The following is a 20662-nucleotide window of genomic DNA, read 5'->3' on the forward strand; positions in this document are numbered from 1 at the left end:
TCATTATCACTGACGCAGTGCACTGAGCCCAACCATCATGTGCCGGGTACAATGGTAAATAAATCTCATCTAACGAAGCCGTGTGTGAGCGTGTGGAGACGGATAAAAGAATTTTGCCATCTTTCTAAGCTAAATAAACAACAAAACAGGCAGGCAAATCCTTTGCTTTTCTTTTCTCATTTCACAACAAAAAATGCATCAGATCCGTTAATGCACGGGCGGAATAAACAAAAAAACCATGATCGAAATCGAACCTGGAACATTCAGCGACACATCCGTCTGGCCGGGCCGATTACAATTTTCCGAACATTCTCAGCCTAAAGGTACAAAGCCCTGCGGGTGTGCCACTCCAACGCTGGCCCAATGCATGGCTCGATGGATGGATGGATGGATGTAAAACAATTCCCTCTTAACGAACGTACGAAAAACCCTCGGCCCGGAGCGTTCGAAATAATTCCATGCTCCAGCCGCCAATAGTTGGCGAGTAACCACCGTTCGAACTACGCGTATCCATCGCACTGTCGTTCGTGCAATCCTCTTTCGGGTTCGGATTGAGCCAGGGTTTTTTGATGAGTCCAATTTTTATGTGCTCCAATCCTACAGCAGCTGGCCCATGCACACAGATAGCTGGATTTGTGCTGTGCACGAGGAAAATAAAATTAGACAAAAAAAATTGGACTACACAGTGAGAATCAAATGCCATTGAGCGGCGTTGCATGCCGTGCCGGGGAGCTAGACTTTGCGCGGGGATTGCCGGAACATTAGTGAAGCCAGTGTCTTTTAGGAGCAAAATAAAAGCATGGAAAAAATGCCAATTTTCCTGTGATTAACTAGATATTGATGCGTGTGACCGGTGAACAGTGGTTAGGAGTTCATGCGTGCAAGGACAGTAGTTGGTTGAATCATACTTTAATTTGATTACGTTTCGCCGGAAACGCTGGGTTTGGTGTTCAGTAATGGTATTGGTTGTACAGTGAGGCTTGTATGAATATAACTAGGTCTTTTGTGTATTTTTCGTAGGGATTAATTATTCGAGGAAAGACAATAAGTCACAGAAGAACGTGATGAAGTCACTCTAAAAAGAAATAAAAACAAAAATTGTGGATGAATTTTGGGCTTTCAGATGATATTCACACAATATTTTTCATCATTCTTTTCGAAACTTTTTATGTTCAATTGTCATAAAAGTGATTATTTAAGTTTTTTCTTCCTTGCAAGTTTGTTTCTCTCTCTATTCTATAAACGTCAAAGATGTTAGATCCTTTAGCTTTACATGACGATCCTGCCAGGAGTCGAACTTTTTTTAGTAGTTACATTACTATATTTATGAAATTATAAAGCTTCTTCAAATTCAACAAACTATTTTCATTATGACGGGCTAGCCCTATACATTTTTTATTATAAATTTTTATATATAATTTAACCACTACTGATGATTACGCAAAATGTTTAAAAAAATGGTTAGCTAATTGACAGAAATTTACAATAAAAACTATTAAAAATATCGCTTGGAAATCTTTGTTTTGTAAACAGATAGTTTTTAAATTTAATCCTAGTTGTGTACGGAAGTTGAAATAATATCAACTTTGGGCAATTATTAGTGTTGCTTTAGATTAGTGTACGAATAAACCATTCTAAACGTCTCTTGTTGTAGTTGAGAAGAAGGGTACAGTTCTGTGATTTTCTACCATCACCACACATTTCAACTGAATATCATTCCGTTTCAAGTTCTCAAACACAGGAATGCTTTCTCGCCGGTAGCATACACCATTCAGCATCTATATCGACTCGGCCAGCGTTTACGACGAAAAAAAAAACGCAAAGTTTCAATGTAGAATCGCCAGGCGCCAGATAATCCTTTCTCTATTTCTGTCCATGCATGCGTGAATTATTCAGTCGATGAAATTGGGTGATTTTTTTTCTCTCTTTTCTGGCATTCGTTTCTAGCTACCATTCCGATCATGCGGATTGTGAACAGAACCAGCGTCCAGAAAACTCAACTACGGATGGTGTATGTGTGTGTGTGCTGAAAAATGTATCACTTTCCCGCGTGGTCGAACAGCAATCATCCAGCACTTTTCACGGCTATACGAGTTGTTGGGTGGATTCCCCCTCCCCCTCCCCCCGCCATGTAACACCTGGTTGCCACGTGGTGAATTCTTTTCGAGTTGCATTCTGTATCCTTTTTCGTGAGCCATACACTCACACACACATTTGCACTCGAGTGAGGAACCATTTTCCATTGCTCAATTTAAGCCATTCATCAACGGTATCGCAATGTGCGTGGTTGAGGGGGAAGAAATTTTCCACGAACATGGCATGTAAATTGTGTGTAAAATAGTGATGAAAATAGAGCACAAAATATGTATGAAGGAAAGTGAAAAAAACCCTTCGAGGATTGGGAAATCATTTCCCGTGGGATACAAATCATGAAAGGATATGAGTGCGTTGCATGAGTGATTGCGAACTGGTTCCGTTCCGCTCACTTTGTCCGAAGCACTTTAAATTGAGCCGTAATTGGTGTTTTATTTCTTCTTTACCGCATTATCATAATCTAGTGTATCTGTTGGTCTTTATCGCTTAAATGTTGTTTTTTTTTCTCTTTTTTCTCTCTTTGCTCTATCAGGAATTTCCATGCATAAGGGATACGCATTTGTGCAGTTTACAAATCCATTCGATGCGCGGAACGCCTGCCATGGGGAGGATGGTCGGACGGTGCTGAGCCAAACTTTGGGTAAGTAAGTTAAGAAAAGATAAAATTGTATAAAATTTCACCAAATCATTGACCATACTCCGCTAAAGATTTATTTTTATTTAAATTTAATTTTTAGAGGGTTGTAGTAGCACAGCGGCAAGAAATTAAAACAGCATTAAAATTGACAGCTGTCAAATGAGTACTGACGTTTGCAGTTTAAAATCAAAAAATAAACTTATCTGAAATATTATAGTTCAAATTAAAAAAAAATAAAATCAAGAAATGAATGTTCCATGAGTGGTTTAAAAAAAAATTGGGATTTGGAACATAATAAAAATAACGAGTAAAATATGAAATTAAAGATTTGGATTCATCATCAATCAATTATTCGGTGCGCCCTCTGTAGGGAACAGTTTGGTGTGTGTACATGCTCAATTTAATCACAAATATAGAAAAGAAAAAACGCAAAGCTTTTATTATTAAAGCACCAAAATCCATCCAGCAAACAACAGTCAGTCGGTTAGCGAAATTGGACCAACTAAAAATGGATACATCATGTCATGATTGTTGCAACCATCACCCCCATACACACACACATGTTAGAACTGTCGTACTGCCAACCCTATCTCCCATCATCAATCATGGCTAGCAAATGATAAAAAACTGGAAAACTTTCGCTGTCATGTCATACATAAATTATTTTCTTCTCCATCAAATGGAAAACTAATGCCCCTGGCCCGGTTGCACGCCGAGCCCTTAGCGAAAGTGCGTGCGTGCCACGACTGTTACGCTTAACGGGTTTGTTTCATTCGTTCTTCTTGCTAAACCCTTTTTTGGACTTGGCGACGAGGGACAGTCGTTGGTGGATAACTGCTGCTGGTGGATATGAGGGAAGTCGACGATCCTTGTTGCAAAAGTTGGCATGTTTTTGGTAATATCCACAATGAGTGCGTTTCGTGGCCCGAAATGAGGTCTGCCGAGCTGGAATGAGTTGCATGTCCGTGAACAAACGACAAATAAGTTCTTCCTTCCTGGTCATTTGTTTCTTTCTAATTTATGACGTTTGTAGCTACCGCTACTGTTTTGGAAACTCCACATGAGAGTGAAATATATTTCATTGTTTGCCCAGAACGAGCAAATATGGAGCGAAGTTTGTTATCGGGCTAGCGCGAACCCCTGGCGCTCAAAACACCCTCTCCGTTTCTAATACGCTTATTTATAAACCTTGGTATGCTTTAAAACTAATAATAGTGCAATTCTCTTGATTAGCGCATCGCACACAGCTGTCCCAAAGCCAGCCGGCCTTCGTTTAGAATAAATCAAAGTGAGAGACAGGACATTGTTGCAATAAAATTAAATACCACAAAACAGCATTTTACGCTCGCAGCTGTTCACACCGATCAGGGCGGGTTTTTCTCTATCCACATATTTGCCCGCCGATGTTGACCGGTAGTAAAAGGTCTGAATACATGCAGTGCTACGATTAGCTGTTTTGTCATTAAAAAGCAGACATTTCGTTTTGAAGTTTGCATCATGACATTTGTTATTGGCAGGAGAGTGTTTTACTTATTATAAGGCGAAAGCCAAATCAATTTTCCTGTATGAGTAATTGCAGAATGATAAAAATATTAATAATGCACTCACAGGCAAATTATCTCTGCCTGTCACGTTTTAAGCTTAAATTGCACTTTATCCTTTGCTGTCATAAAATTGCAACTTTTGCATTTTCCATCACTCCAAATTGCTCGGTTGGGTTGGGAGATGCAGGACCCATCCAAGCTGTCCGAAACGGATAAAATTATTAAGCAATTAAATTCATCTTCAGACCGATCGAGACCGATGGATATCGTAGCGAATCAAACCCAGACCGTGTGTCCAGCGGCGTGAGGTAATTTATGACGTGTGCGCGGCACGGTTGGAGATGGAAATGTTCTAATTTTAAAGTGTCACCAGACCAGATGCCAGATCATCATCACCGGTAAGTGGGAAGATGATCGGTATCGTATGGCCTTGCTTATTAGCCTGCTCCTTTTCACCGCACACACACACACCCTCGAAACTGAGAGCAAAATGGATGAGAAACGGGCCGATGTTTGAGATGGATTCGTAATGTGCTTACATAACGCTTCTACGGACCGTTTATGGCCGGCAGTAAAAGAGCTGTACGTGGTGCGTGGACTTGGTGTTCGCTGGCAACAACTGAATGATTGACAGGTGGAAAATTATAGCCACCTGAAAGTGTTGATGATGAGTCAGGCGGGAAATGTTACACTTTGAATGGTGTAGAAAAACAGGGTGAACGGTTGAGAGCTATCGAGAGATGAGAAGGGAGCGAAAACAAACAATCATAAAAAAATGATTAAGTGGAGAACTGTTTTTACGAAAGTGGATTGATGTAGCAGAGATAAATTGGAATTCCTTTGTATTGAGTAGGTTTGAAATCGTCTGACCTACTTTAAAGGTTAAGGATTACATACAAATACAGGCTAACTTTAGATGGCCTGTATTACTTGACTTGGATTACTTGACTGTATTGGCACTAGTTGATCCTAATGGATTGATATTTCTGAAATTTTTCGTCCTTACATACTCTTCTCTTATTTTTATTTGGCATTAAAACCTCGAAAGGCCTCGGCTTTCAATTTCTGGCTTTCCGTGACTTAATTTTACCCGTAGCAAGGTAGTCAGCCCTGCCCTCGGGGAGGCGGTCTCTGATGGGATTTGAACCCCGGTCTTGTCTTGTGAAGACCGTCACCGCTATCGCCTTCCCACCACCCTATGTTTTTATTAGCGTTAAAAGAAATCTTATCCAAAATATCAAGAAAAAAAAACCAGGGCCAGTATTGCCTAAGGTAATCAAAAATAATGTTGTTATGTTCTTTATTTAACATTTAATATTGTTCAGCAAAGGCATAATATGGCCACGATTCAGATTATGCATAGAATCAATCTATTCACAGAGACTACAACCACATGGTATTTGTCCTTCCATCGGAAGAAATTTATTTAGTTTTGCTTATCATCATGATCGTCTAAATCCCACCTAAATAGACACGCTTAATCACGATCAAACATACGATGCTATGTGTAATCTCCTTACAGACATGTTTGCCGTTGTTCTCGCCTTCTACATCCTTTTCGCTTACTATAGCTACGTTACCTTCGATGTGCTTCTAAGAAAACACGACCAGCCGCAGACGGGCGGTCGATGACACAAACGCACACACCGCCCATCATTCTGTCGGCACGTGATTCAAAAAACCGCGTCCCAACCACGCTGATCTGGTTTGCTGCGGTGATTTTTTAATCTTGCCTGCCGCCACCATCCAATCCTCTTGGCTCCACAACAATTGCCACTCCCACGGGTTGTAAATGGGTGCCGCCTTTCTCACCGTTGGCTGCTGTCGCGAAACAGTGGGCTGACATTAATAAAGTGACCAGTAGGTGATCGGAAGGTCGGCCACATAAGGTGCTCGATAAAAATAGTTGTTACGATCGTGTGGGGCAAATTTATCTTTCATGTATCGTCGTGACATCGCAGTGGTTTAGCACATAGGTTTAGAAGCGATGCTAATGCTTGAAACATATCTCACACGCTCGGTGAGAGAGTAATTCGTAGAATCGCGCGCGTCAATGTACATCGGTGAATATCATATGTACGCGTTGAGCGAGGAGAGCAAAAGTTGAGGAAAAATCTATTCCACACATGCCCAGAGCCATGCCATACAGCAACAAGAGCTGTTGTACCAACAAGCAAAACCGTTTGCTCATTGTTTGCGAAATGTTGTTGTTGTTTAAATATTATAGAGATTTTGGACCACTTGGGTCTCTTTCGTCTCTTTTACTGGGATTGTGGATGTTGAAGGAATTGGAATGTTGGATAGGTTGTGTGAGAGGGTTACTGAGACGTTAAGGTGTCCCATTCCTTTCGACTTTAGAAGTATCAGACTATTTTCAATAGTTGAATCTTTTTCTAAGTTTGTACTTGAGTTGTTGAGGTAACTCAGTCCTTTTTTGTGTTGTGGACGACAGACTACTGCAGTAGTCGAATTCACCACATTGTTTAGTTTTCCTCTCTAATGTTGAGTGTGTTTCTTTATTATTGTTATTATATTTTTTTCCCCCTTTTTTTACCGGCTTAATTATATTTGGTTGTATAAGTTTGTTTTTCTTAAAAATTTCAATACTTTTTTCTCTTCTTTAGAATCTGGTCCTAAAATGCAGTCAATATTGGAATTTAACTTAAGGTGGTGTCGCTCCCTTTCATATCCTCGGCATTCCGTTAGGATATGATGTATAGTGACTTGGGTTCCACAATACTGGCAAAGTGGCGCTGGTGCTTTAGCTAATAGGTGGCTATGGGTTAGATTTGTGTGTCCAATCCGTAATCTGGATAATATCTTTTGATCTTTGTTGTTATCTGGGTCTTTCCAAGGTTGGATTGTTACTTTTACTGATCTCAACAGGTTGTCTATTTCCTTATTCCAAGCTCTCTGCCATGATTTTTCTATTAAATATTTGCATTGTTTTAGTGCATCCCTCTTAGAGATAGGAGGGGAGTTGTCAGTTGGTAATTGTCGACCTTCATTTGCCAGTCTATCTGCTTTTTCATTGCCTATTATACCAGTATGGCTTGGGATCCAACAGAAGGAAATGTTTTTAGCATGGTCTATTGCATCTATTGCCTGAATATGGGGATCTTTTGAACGACCATGTTCTACTGCAGCTAATACACTTGCACTGTCGGAGAAAATTACGGTAGGTCTGTCTGGATCAATGTTTTCATCTGCTGCTATATAAATAGCAGTGGCCTCAGCTGAAAAAATTGATGAGTAGTCAGGAAGTTTTATCGCGCAACTAGAATTATCAGAGTAAATGCCACACCCTGCGGAGTTCATATAGATTGACCCGTCGGTGTAAATTTTGTGATGGTTGAAATATTTACTGTTGATATGCTCTATTGAAATTTGGTATGCTTGTTTATTGTTTTGTCTAAGTTGATCGTAAATAGTCCAGTCTATTTTATGTGAGTTCTGGAACCATGGGCGTTCCGAATTTCTAGTTATTTTTAGAATATCTGGTAGGAGATGATTAGTGGTCCTTTTAAACATGTCTTTTGCTCTCTGAATTAAATTCGGGCATTCTACTCTTTTCTCTAAATTGCGTAAAGCCGTGCCTATCAAACGGAGTGTTATTATCTGTGGAAAAGGAAGAAGACCACTTTCACATATAAGTGATTTTATAGGGCTAGTAATGAATGCACCGGTGGCGCATCTTATAGCTGAATGGTAGATAGGAGCTAAAATATTATTAATACCGTCAAACTCTAAACTAATAAGTTCTATTCCGAACAAAATTTTTGGGAGAAGCCATCCATTAATCAATCGAATCATTATGAGACGAGATGCCCTGATTTTTCCATATCCTATCATTTTGAAGACATTTATGTACGATGTAGAGGATGTTTTGATATTTTTCAGATGTGGTTTGAATGATAGTTTTGAGTCGAGAGTAATTCCTAAGATTTTAGCTTGATTAACGTTCGGAATAATGCTGTTTTCTATTGAAATCTTCTTAAGATTTTTTGTCTTCTGGGTTTTACAAATTCGTAAGATTTTGCATTTTTCTGGTGCTATTTGGAAACCTGTTGAATCACACCATTTTTTTAGATTATTTATGCCAGTTTGGAGAGCCTTTCTCGATTTACTGGAAGAGACATCCGAGGAAATTAATAGAATGTCGTCTGCATATATGAGGGGGGTGATATTATTAGGGACATGTGTGAAAAGGGACTCGATACTAATAAGGAAAAGGGTGGGAGAAAGGATAGCACCTTGCGGAACTCCATTTTCTAAGTGTTTGATTTGCGAAAATGTATTGCCAATACTAATCCTAAAGGTACGGTTTTCTAAAAAGTTTTGTATAAAGATAGGTAAATTTCCTTGGAAGCCCCATCTTTCCAATTGATGTAAAATGCCATGTCGCCAAGTCAAGTCATAAGCCTTGGCAAGGTCAACAATGGCTAGGTCTATGTGTTTATTATTGTTCTTTGCGGTTGTCAATATGTTTTCTAGTGTGGCGAAATATGTTTCCGTACCGTGACCGCTGCGGAAAGCGTGTTGGTTTTTATGGAGTAAGTTTTTAGATTCTAGTTCATGACAGAGTCTTCTGTTAACTATACGTTCGAGAATTTTAGAAATACAGTTTAATAAAGAGATTGGCCGGTAGCTGTCAACGTTAAAAGGTGATTTAAGTGGTTTGGGAATAGGAATTATATAACTGTTTTTCCAGTGCAGCGGGATTTTACCTGTGCACCATATGTTGTTATAAATTTGGAGGAGATATTCTAAAGCACCACTGGGTAGATGTTGAAGTAATGGGTATCCCACTCCATCTGGTCCGGCAGACTTTCCATTACATTTGCTAAGTGCATGAGAAAGTTCTTTTATTGAAAATAGTTTGTTGTATTGTAAATCTTGGGATGTTTGAAAGGATGTTTTTTTCCGTTCCATAGCTCTTTTGTGCTTTAAAAACTTGTCGGAATAACTATGACTCGAAGATATGGATTGAAAATGTTTTGATAATTCTTCCGCTATGGCAACTGAGTCATTAATAGGATTTTCAGGGTTGAGTAAGGAAGGGAAATTTGTGTTGGATTTCTTGCCGTTCAAAATGTTTATTCGCCGCCACATTTCCTTTGAGGATATGGACGGATCGATTTCTTGTATGAATTTTTCCCAGCTATTTTGTTTTGATTTAGCTATTAATAACTTGGCTTGTTTATTTGCTTCTTTGTATTTTTGTAATATTGCTGGTTGGATATGGTCGTTAGTGATCGAGGTTGACAATTTCCTGAGCTTTCTTAGGTACTTCCTACGAGTTTTTATTGCTTCAGCAACTTCCTCATTCCACCAGGGAACGTATTTTTTGGGAATTTTCCCACTGCTTTTAGGAATGCTTTGGGAAGCAGCCTCTAGGATTATATCAATGAATCTATGTTCATTTACCTTCATCCTGCTCCACGGAATATTGTTCAATATTTGTTTATATTTTGACCAATCCGCCATGTCGTACTTCCAACGAGGACGGAAGGAAGGAAAATTGTTGTATAGATTAGTAGGATTAAGTTTAACTGTAAGTGGGAAGTGGTCACTGCCATAGAGGTCATTTTCAACAGTGAGAACAAACCTCGATGCTATGTTATCCGATGTAGCACAATGATCTATAGAGCTCATTTGACCGGTCGAAGGATCGATACGGGTAGGTAGGTTATTATGGAGAGGAAATATTTGATTTTGTTGTAAAATGTTATGGATGTCTGTGCCTCGTTTGTTGGTTTGGGAACAACCCCACTGTGTGTTTTGTGCGTTTAAATCTCCAATAATGAGGATAGGATTTGGAATTTTTGCAAGGAGGTTGTTCAGCTCTGTTACAATGTTATTATTATAATTTGGCAATAAGTAAACACTTAGGATATTTAACTCTATTGGGCTTCTAATGTGAATGCATACTGAAGGTATGGAAGTTTTAATGCGAATTCTTGTGTAAGGTATGCTTTTGTGGATTCCCATGCAGGTGCTGTGGGATGTGATAGGGGAATTGTTAGTTATCCAATGATAACTGCTTAGTGGTGTTCTATTGAGCAGAATAGGGTTTGTGTAGGCTTCTTGTAATGTTATTATTTTCGGCTCATGTTTGTTTATTAATATTTTTAATTCATCTAAATTTTTTGAGAAGCTACGTATATTCCAATTCAAAACAAGTTTAGTTTCACCTGGAAAAATTGTCCTGATAGAATTATTTGTAGATTGTGCTGTCATGATTAAAATTTTAGGCTAAAAAAGATTTGCTGATGCGATGATTAGGTTAATGAATTGTTTTTTTTTTTTTTGTTTCTATTTACGATGTCCTTTCCTTGTCTTTTTGGCCGAGAGTTCTTCGCTAGAGGATGTCAATGGATGCTTGAAGGTGGATGGTTTGTTATTTTTATTTGTGATAATTGTGTTACCTGCGGTGTCTTCTGTATCTGAGTCCGAGATGAGGTTTTGGCATTCAGTTTTGTTCTGTTTTGTTTGAGTGAATTTTTCAATGGTTTTTGTGAGAACAGCAATCTGGTCTTTCAGTAGGTTAACAGTTTGAGTGAGATTTTCTATAATTTTATCTTTCGGGTCTATTGCTTGGGCTGCAGCGATTCTTTGTTGAGCAAAACTGTTTGACATTTGCTTATGCGTGTTTTGTTCGTATGCTAATCTAGCCTCGCGGAAGGAGCAGTTGTTGTCGGTTTTAATTTTTATAATCTCCGCTTCTTTGGTGTAGTGTGGACATTTTTTGTCAAAAGTGTTGTGATGTTCGTTACAATTAACGCACGTTGGTGACACTGTGCAGTGACCGTGGGCATCTTGTCCGCAGTTTGCACAGATTTCTTTGTTTGCGCAGTTTTTCGTAGTATGGCCAAATCGGAGGCATCTGTTGCAGCGCATAGGTCGGGGATAATAAACCCTTGTTTTTATCTTCTCTAGCCCGATGTACACATATTCCGGAATTGCCACTGCTTGCATAGTCACCACATATGCATTTGTTTGCACAATTTGGCCATTCACTCTTTTTGTGAATCTGTATACGTCGGTGATACCTTCTGCTCCCATATGTTCTATTATCTCTTCTGATTTTAAGGCGCCAATCGAGCTGCACGTAAACACAAACTTTACGGCGTTCAGTGTAGGATGTGGTGTAATTGAGATCTTGTCGCCGTTCATCAAGGAATTGATCTTCTGCAGTTCGGTAAACACTTTTTCTGATCGTGTTTCCAGCAGGAATGTTTTGGAATCCAACGGTCGGCCAGTAACAATTTTACCAATTGCACGTTTAATCGTGTCGCTCAGTATCCATGGATTCGCGGGAAGGGTTTTTTCCCCCACTGTACGTAACAGCAAAAACCGTTTTTCTCCGTACTCGCCGTTTCTATCCATATACAATGGCAACGTTCTCCCCCTCTGCTCTATAGTAGAGAGTGGGGGGAACATAGCTGCGGCCGCCGACGGGCCCGTCATTGGGATTGTTTGACTTTCTCAGAATCTGTCGTTTTGCGTGCACTGTGACGTTAAAAAAAAAAAAAAAAGGGGGATTTCGCTAGGAATAGAGGAGTAGCAATATCGCTAACTAACACACACAAACACACACAATATCACTCGTGAGTCGCGCGCGCAAGAGAAAACACGTCCGATCACATCAACGTTTCGACAGCAACTGTTGTTTGCGAAATGACGCGAGCATGACAATTGAACTAATTATAATTAGCAGCAACGCGCTTGTTAGTGAACTATCTGGCTGCTGGCAGGCCCATACATGGTGCCATCTCGTGCCATTGGGGAGACAGTTCGTCGGGAGCGGTTGGTTGGTTCATAACTTTGCCCACAACAAAAAAACCCCATCAGCTGGGCTAGATGCTACGGATGGAAAGGGAAGCCAGGGAAGGGCAGATTGGTGGTGACGGTTACGGGATACCCCGAGAATGCAGCGAGCCGTAGTGAAACACTAAAATTAACCTCCCAAAAATGTCGCACGTCTAGCACATGCTGCTGGCGCATCGCATTGACGTTGCCCTCATTAACATTCTTTGTGCCGCCGCTACCTTTTTGACCCTGTTCTGATACCGGTTTTTTTTTACTGAGTTTTACATACCGTTCGTTTTTTTTTTGTTAACTTTCTTGCAGATGTGAATATGGTGGCGGAACCGAAACCACATCAAACCGGTCGGAAACGGCAAAACAAATCGAAAACCGGAAATGATTGGTAAGTAAGGAAGTGAGAGATGAAGATGAGCTGTAGCATTACTATCGATTAGTTCAAGTTATTTTCAAATTAATATTTGATTAAATAAATGACTATGAAGCAACTGTTTAGATGCGGCCTTTACATTTTGATTTAATTTTTTTTTAATAAATTACTATTTGGATTAACATTCCCATGTATTAGTGTTCAGTTTTTTTGCGGGAGCGCTCCTTTTCATTATATGCTTTCTTGTTCTTCTTGGCTAAACGTCCTGGTTGTTATTGCTGGTCATTTACATAACTTACTAGACTTAATGGTACCAGGTAGTTGGATAGTCAGTCCGCATTCTGTGTGGAAGTTCCGGGTAGGATTTGAACCCAGGCCTGCCGTGTGAAGATCAAACAATCCATGGCGAAAAAATGAATGATATCATATAATTTTGTAAATAATTTGCAAAAGGCACAGATACGCAACGACTTGAGTTCTTTGTTGTCTTAACTGCAAGTCTTGGGAATACGAGGATATCATTTGATTCACTTTACTTACAACAACTTAACAACAAAATTTATGTATCATTTAAGGGCATTTTTATATTTTGAACAAGGTTAAGCCTTTTGTAAGCATTGAAAGCTCACCATCGTTGATTTCATTGGAAATATTATAACATTTGACCAAATGGATATAGATTTTTTTTCATATCTTTTCCATTATTTTTTGTAGAACGTTTGGGCAAGCACTCCTTAGTCATAGATTTTTTTTTAAAATTAAAGGACCCTGCTAATCTTTTTTTTTTTTGTTCATAAAGAACGGCCTGGCCGTATTGCTCTGCTAATCTTTATCTTGAACTACGAAATAATTGTTAAAAGTGAAAGGTAGTCATAACTCCAACCATTATAGCTGTTTGAGATGAATGTAATAGATGGAACTGAAAAAATCCTATGGTTTATCGTTGTTTCAGTGCTAAATATTAGACTAAAGACTACATAAATTGAATATTTTTTCCTTAATTAGTTTCAGTGTAGTTCCTTCGTAGAAAGTTATTCGAAAAGATTTCTAATCCTTTTTTTCATCTTTTTTACAGGGATTACTACTACGACAGGTAAGTAACGGAGGAAAGATCCACTCGTTTACCGACGTGCTAACAACATGCTAGCCCCCCCCGGTACCAGCTGTTTGTGAGCTTCATCATTCATCCGCTCATTCACAACCGACAGGCTAAACTGTTGCCCCTCCTCACGCCACCGTTTCGTTTGCACACATGATTTAACTAATTGGCTGCTTTTATGGTGCGTGATGCTGTTCGTATCCAAAACAACTTCCCATTTCGTTTGCCCATTTCCAGCAGCTGCCAGCAGCATTCCGCAACCATTCGAGCTTATCTCCTTACGTTTATGTGGAGAGAAGTAGATCAAGAAAAAAAACCGAACTCACAAACACCATATCACACCATACTTGCCCCGTTTTAATCGCGACGACAGCGGAAACACTAACGGCAACCCGGAAAATCATTAACGCCCTCTCGTTTTTTCGGCTAACCTCGGGAAGGAAATGTGTGCAGGAAAGTGTGAGAAGTGGTGTGTGTGAGTGCGAAAAGACGATGTTGAACAAGCGGAACATTTATGAAATGAGTTATCATCCGCCTTTTGGCCCGCTTAATAACGACGCGACGGGAGTGTAAAGCTGGAAAATGATGCCGTTAAAAGTTCAATTTTTAAGCCCTTTCCTGCTCCAACAGTGAACCGAGGGTTTGCTGTGAGCATGAGTTTGAGTAAGATTTTTTTTTTTCCTGTTGCCGGAAACGATTCCAGGCATTAGCTGCTTTCGCACTGTATCTAAAGTCACTTTTAGTGTTGCTTTTTCACTCGCTTGCCATGAATTTTGAACAGCCAGAAAATACTGGAGAAAGTGTTGAAGGCGTAAATGGGAAAGATGTAAGGCCCTGCTATCGTTCTATCTGCCCGAAAAAATCACTCGCTACAGGAAGCTGGGAAGGAAAAACGATTAACGCAGCCTCCAAAGTCATCGGAGCTGGTCGGAGTGTTACAAAAATATTAGCCAATTTCACTCTCCGGAATGGGTGGGAAATATGGGAGGCATAACGTTGTCTGGAAGAGTTGTTTTTCCTTTTTTCTTTCTCTCTCTATCCCCCAAACGGGTCAAAGGTGACTTGGTAAAATAAACCTCAAAAAACGGGCTAACGAGCCGGTGACGTTGGTCAAAATCCACCACCAAAGCTCGCTGCATCCTACGACGACCAAACCAGGGTTCCAGGGATGAGCTAAAATGAAAGTTTAATCTTTTTATTGCACGCCGGTCGTTTTACTCGACCATTCATATTCATCGTTCGCAGCCCAGACAACCGATCCCTTTCTCCAACATTCCCTCGAAAAATGTGGAGCAAATAAAGTACTGAGAATCCTTTTTTTTTGGGGGGGGGGGGAGGGCTAGTGGATAGTTTCCTAGGAAATGAGCAAAAAACAGCATCACTCATGATTGTTCAAGCTCGCATGTTTGCATGCTTCCCGGTCGCAGTTCTCTCTTAGCTTAACTTCGTTGACCCGCATTTAGGACGGTGGTGGGTATTAAGTGAGTAAGCACGAAGGAAAACTGCATATCCGAGAGCCATCCATATTGTTTACCACAGTACTGTAAATCGCTGTGTACCGACCGGTCCAATCTGTTCCCGAGCCACCATACAACGTCTCCAGACTGTATGCTCCCAAATGCATACGGCTTTTGGGTTTGCTCTTTTTGCTATCCTTTTACCGTCCTCTCACAAACCTTTCTAACCGGAGTTAATCTTTGCGGTTATTAAAGCTTAAGTGAGTTTTTTTTTATTATATCGTTCACTTTCACTGTGTTTCACTTGACCGCAAGGGTTGAGAGTAGTTGCCATGGTAGATGGTAGTTCCGTGAGCTAACCGTGGTCATGGTTTATGGACATTCGCTATTAGCCAGTGAATAGTAGTTTATGGAGTTCCTTCACGATGAGGTTTATGTGGGGTGAGAAGATGGGTTAAGTTTTTCTTTACATTACAATTATGCTACGCTAATTATCAACGTTTGTAATGTTTGTGTTTTTATCAATTCTGAGGACTTGATAATTGTACCTGTTTGGAGGATAATAGCGTCACTAGAATCTAGTTTTTCTCAGTTACTCTATACATTTTTTCTATCAATGTAGTATTTTTGGTATATGGTTTCTCTATTGCACATTATGATTTTCTTTTCTTTATTTATTAAGTAACGTGAAAATATTTAATATTTATTACTTAAAAACAGATCTTTTAAATTAAATCTCTCTTAAGGAGAAATAGATCTCTTAAATAATTCTAAATTTTGGTCAAATTTTAGCATTTGCTAAGCTTTTTTTTAAATTAATCATGTTTTTTATTATTTTTTTTTCATGCTCTTTTGGACTTATTTTACTGGATGAGAAGCAGCATAAATATGTGAAAAGCTAGCTGTAAAAATAGTTACAGTAGTTTTACTACAAATAATGTTGTGTGGCGTACGCTATTGGAAATTTGATGCGTTTTGGGTTTTTAAAATTATCAGAAGGAGAGGTATTTTAATCTTAATACGGCGTCAAGCCGCTATACTAGAAATATAAATAAAGGTATTATAATCAATTTTTGAAATCCTTTGATCGGTCTATTACGTTTTCCTTAGACGACAGTTTAGTTATTCATTTATATTTCAGCAGACGGCTCAACGCCGTATTTTCCGGATGTTTCAAGTTGATAGCATTAAATACAAAGTAGGAAATTGTATTTTGTATAACGGTCATGCTCGAGAGCTACTTCAGTTTTGCCTTGCATTTTATTTGATTTGATTGTTTTCTATTTTATCTTCATTATTTTCACGTACTGTTGTTTCTTTCCTGTTTTATATGTTTTATCATTTTTTTCATTATTATTTTTCAACATATTTATTTGAAAAGTTGTACTTTTATCCCATTTTAAAATATTTTTTCCAAATTTTCTTTTATAATGGTATGCATATTGTTATAATATGGTTACATACATGGTTGGTAATTTTATTTATTCTTCTCCCTTGGCGCTACAACCTCGAGAGGTCTCGGCCTGCCATTTCTGGCTTACCTATTCTACATTACCAGAAAAGTAGTATCTGAGGTCGATCTCACCACTGTGTAGCGAATAAGACTCGCCAAGCTAAAAGTGGGGTGGCCATGTCATGCGAATGGCACCGGACGACCCAACCAGTAAAGTTCATTTCGGCTTTTCACTTGAACAGACTTTTGTCTTCTATAATCATAAGACAATTACGAAAATAACTAAACAAATTGATAAAAGTTTATCCCACAATCAATCAATCTGATACGTCCTACTAACGTTTTGTTCTGCCCTCTGCAGCATCATATATTTTAATTAATTACAATCAATTTCATTACGACTTGACGTATCGTCGAAACCGTAACACTTGATGCCGCACAAATTGCTTCCTTCAATTGTTCGCAAAGCTCCGGTCTTGGGTCATTTTTCTTCCAAATCAATTGGATCGCCGTAATGAGCGTATGAACTACGCACCACGGCAGGATGAGCTCCTAATGGGGCCAACGAGACAATCGAACGCACTTCCGGCCAAAGTTTATTTATTTTCATTGCGCTAGCGTTTATTGGTATTTCCGGCCAACACACACACACATACACACCCACCCTTGAAGGAAGTAGAAAGGTAGAGTGAGCAGTGAAAGTTGAAGGTTAAGTAAATCTACAAACAAATTACATTTTCCCTGTTTTGCTATCCACCTTTTTTCGGTTTTCGACTTTTTGTTATCAAGCGTCGCTACCGTGAGGGAGAGGAAAAGCATATCATGAGATGAGGAGTGGAAAGCAGCAGGAAAACAGTACCGTAACGTACCGCACGAATCGAAAAGTCGGAAAGATAAACAATCAATTATTTATGAAACAAAGGCGAAATACTTTACCACCACCTCGGAAGTTTCCTATTGTGTGAGTGTGTTTTCCGAATCGATCGACTTCAACGCCCGCATACCGAACGAGCTGCTTTTTTTCTTTCCTTGGTTTGCTTCCGCACATCGAAAGCCAAGTGGAATTGCCCGAAAAGGAGCCGTCCCAGCGTTCTGCTTCCAAGCAAACAGCATTCTTGTTCTTGCCATAAAAATCAAAATCCATCCCAAAAAAAAGCCCCGATGATGGCAATTTCAACAGCAACAAGCGTTTGGTGGTTTATTTACAGTTTTCCTGTCTTGCTTCTGTTTTTACCATCACTTTTCTTTTGCGCGATTCAAGAAACAAACGACCTACCGGGATGAGCCACCCCAAAAAAAAAAAAAAACAGCCGCCGGGCAAAACGATTGGTTGCGATAGCGATAGATTTCACCAGCGATAAGCCCCCGGTCCGTTCGTTCATAAATAAGTGAAATAACCCAATAAATCTTCTAATGTAATCTTTTAATAATGTTGATTTTAAAATTTATGAGATTTACCCTCGCACGCTTACCACACTGAGCCACGGCCAAAGGTCGCGGGTTTGCAGAGGGCCGCTAAGGTTAGGTGCCGGCGAATGTCAACGGTGGTGGAAGCGCAATCGCGGTGAAAGTCATTTATATTTTCAGCCGGCGCTTTGGGATGAATTTTTCATTAATCTCGCGCGATGGTATGATATTGACGGAAGCAGAAATGAAAGAGAAATGGATCGTGTTGGATAACGTGAAGAAGGAATGATCCATCGGAAGTATGGAGTGTAGATAGCAGTGTTGAATTCGAATCGTTTAAGTGAAAAAGAGATTTCGGATGGGACTAGTTTATTGATCAGAACGTGGATGGTAAATAAGGGTAATATGTTGCTTATTGTTGATACAACAAACATTTTTACTGGAAGTTTTTGACTGTTAACTTTAATGAAAAAAAAGTATTTACTGGATTGTAAATTCAATTCATTTACTACTTTTTTTTTATTCAAAAATTGACCACGCTAAAGCTTTGCTAAACGCTTTGGCGCCTAAAGATATGCAAACATACTTGCTGTTATTACTTGTTAAGTGGTTTATTCATTATCAACACAAAATTTTGAACAAGTCTACTTTTGTGAGTAGAAGATTAGGGGAATTTGTGCTTTTGATCCATTTTTTTTATTTAACGGTTTTATCCACACCCAAAAAAATTGCAACTTTTAAGTTTAAGTTTGCGAGGCTCGTCACGTGTACTGCTCGATGATTCAAATTTCACTAATTTCTTTCTTTCAATGAACACCAATTTATACTTGGTATACAAAATAGTGTTCGTACTATTCCGTCAGTTCTATTTTTATAACTCTATTTTATCTATATGGTATTATCCTAATTGCCTAACGCTAGGCGCATACAGTTCATTTCGTTGATTTTGTCAATAGACTAGGGATAGGATAGTTCGACACTATGTTTAGTCGATTACCATGTCAATACCAATAGTTTCGAATACCATCCTCTAACGATTGATGCAGGAAAACTTAATTACACTTACCAAAGGATGAAATGAAATAACGATTTTTTTAATTATTATACAACAAAGAAATCCTCAAGGGGATGACCCTTCTATCAATCCTCTTGGTGATTATTAGCATGGAATAAATGGAAAACCCACTTGACAATAGGAAAAAAAGAAAACTATGTATTTGCCAATCCTTCCTCAAAAAAATAATCAATACCCACCCAATGCCCCGATTCACCTGTCCCAGACCGTTCGTGGTGATGTTACACTTTTATCGCTCTTTCAAGGCGTCACGCATTCGGTTCCCTGCCATGCTTTCCTTAATTTACGTAAGCCTAAAAAAATACCATTCCGTGCTTTTTGTACTCCTGCTTCTTAATCCACTTTCCTGCTTAGTCATTTAGAATGGCTTTCGTCGCTATCTACCTGCTTGAAGATGGTTCCACAACAGCCCATTCTCCGCCGGCTTCTCGGTGGGTGGTTTCTACTAGACAGATCACCTTCACCATTCCTGGAATTCCTCAACCATCAAAGTCTTCACCCATTCTACCCCGAGCGTACTGGGGAACGCTTTTTCCTCGCCGCATGACGCGTGTCGTTTCGTGACAAGGAGTCGTTTCTGCTATTTTTCAATCTATTAACCACCGTCACTTTTCCCTCCCAGTGCGCATTAATTCGCTCGTCCGTATTTGTGACATTGCGAGCTGGGGGGAGCTGGGGGGGGGGGGCTTGGAAAACCCGAGGGTGAAATGGAAATCCATCCAAAAGATACCCAACCTTCCACCCACACAAGCGCAGGCCCCTGCGGGGAAGTTTATCGGACTATCATAATCAATTAATATCCAGTTTGTCTTGGCTTTCGTTCACGACACGGTAGCCGGTTTAGCATGGCCGCCGGCGTTTTCCTGGCTGCATATTTTAACGGCTCAAAGCGAAAAGAAAATGCGATGGATTTGCCCCGACCACCTTAAGGCACCATATGGTATCGATTCCATAAAAAATCCGATTCGCATATGTGTGTTTGTGTGTGTGTGTGTGCTGTGTCTGCTTTAGTTCAAGACACTGAATGAAGTTAACCTACTGCCGTTTGCATCGTCGATCCGAAACGAGCCCATATCACGCCATGAGTTGGCACGTTCGAATCATTGTTGTATTAACTTTTCGGCTCTCTTTATCGACTTCCAGAAGCCATCACTCAAATGTGGGCTCGTAAGGAAGATATAAGCTGTTGAATAACAAAAAACAGCTCATACACACACATGCGTTGCGGTACGGAGTAAGCCAAGAATCCGGATCGTGATCCGGAACCATTCGACCTACCGAGCCGCCATGCTGTGAAGATGAAAAATTAACCTTTACTTCAGGCACGACCGAACGAACGAACGAACGAACGGTTTTGCAGGTGGGGTTCGATTGTTGGGAATCGGTATGAGTTGCTAGAGTGAGTTGACATTAACCCCGACCTACAGCCGTGACGGTGTTGTGGGGCTCGTTCGAGAACGCCGATGATGATGATGATGATGACGGTGATGGTATGAAAGTGAACCGACAGCTTCTTCTAATTGCTAATGCTAAATTATTTGATCAATAGGATATCAATTTGCTTTTTCAGTTGGTGGAAGCATTCTTTGGAAAGTGAAGGGAGAGTAGTAGAAGCAAGGACATGAACCCTAGGATGATTGATGACTATTTCGATGGAGGTTAGAGTTTTCCATATGCTGAAGCAACAGAAGGTATTTTG

General features: G+C 39.7%; 1 protein-coding gene across 2 annotated transcripts in view; it reads left to right on the forward strand.

The window, feature by feature from the left end:
- Positions 1–20662, forward strand: part of LOC118511300 — an 84689-nt gene that overhangs the window by 46138 nt on the left and 17889 nt on the right. For both annotated transcript variants that reach the window (XM_036054209.1, XM_036054210.1), the window contains exons 3-5: positions 2627–2734; positions 12409–12487; positions 13548–13565. In XM_036054209.1, coding sequence (XP_035910102.1) covers positions 2627–2734; positions 12409–12487; positions 13548–13565 — 205 coding nt within the window. The remainder of the gene's footprint in view (positions 1–2626; positions 2735–12408; positions 12488–13547; positions 13566–20662) is intronic.

The sequence above is a fragment of the Anopheles stephensi genome, chromosome 3, assembly GCF_013141755.1.
Source record: "Anopheles stephensi strain Indian chromosome 3, UCI_ANSTEP_V1.0, whole genome shotgun sequence".
NCBI lineage: Eukaryota > Metazoa > Arthropoda > Insecta > Diptera > Culicidae > Anopheles > Anopheles stephensi.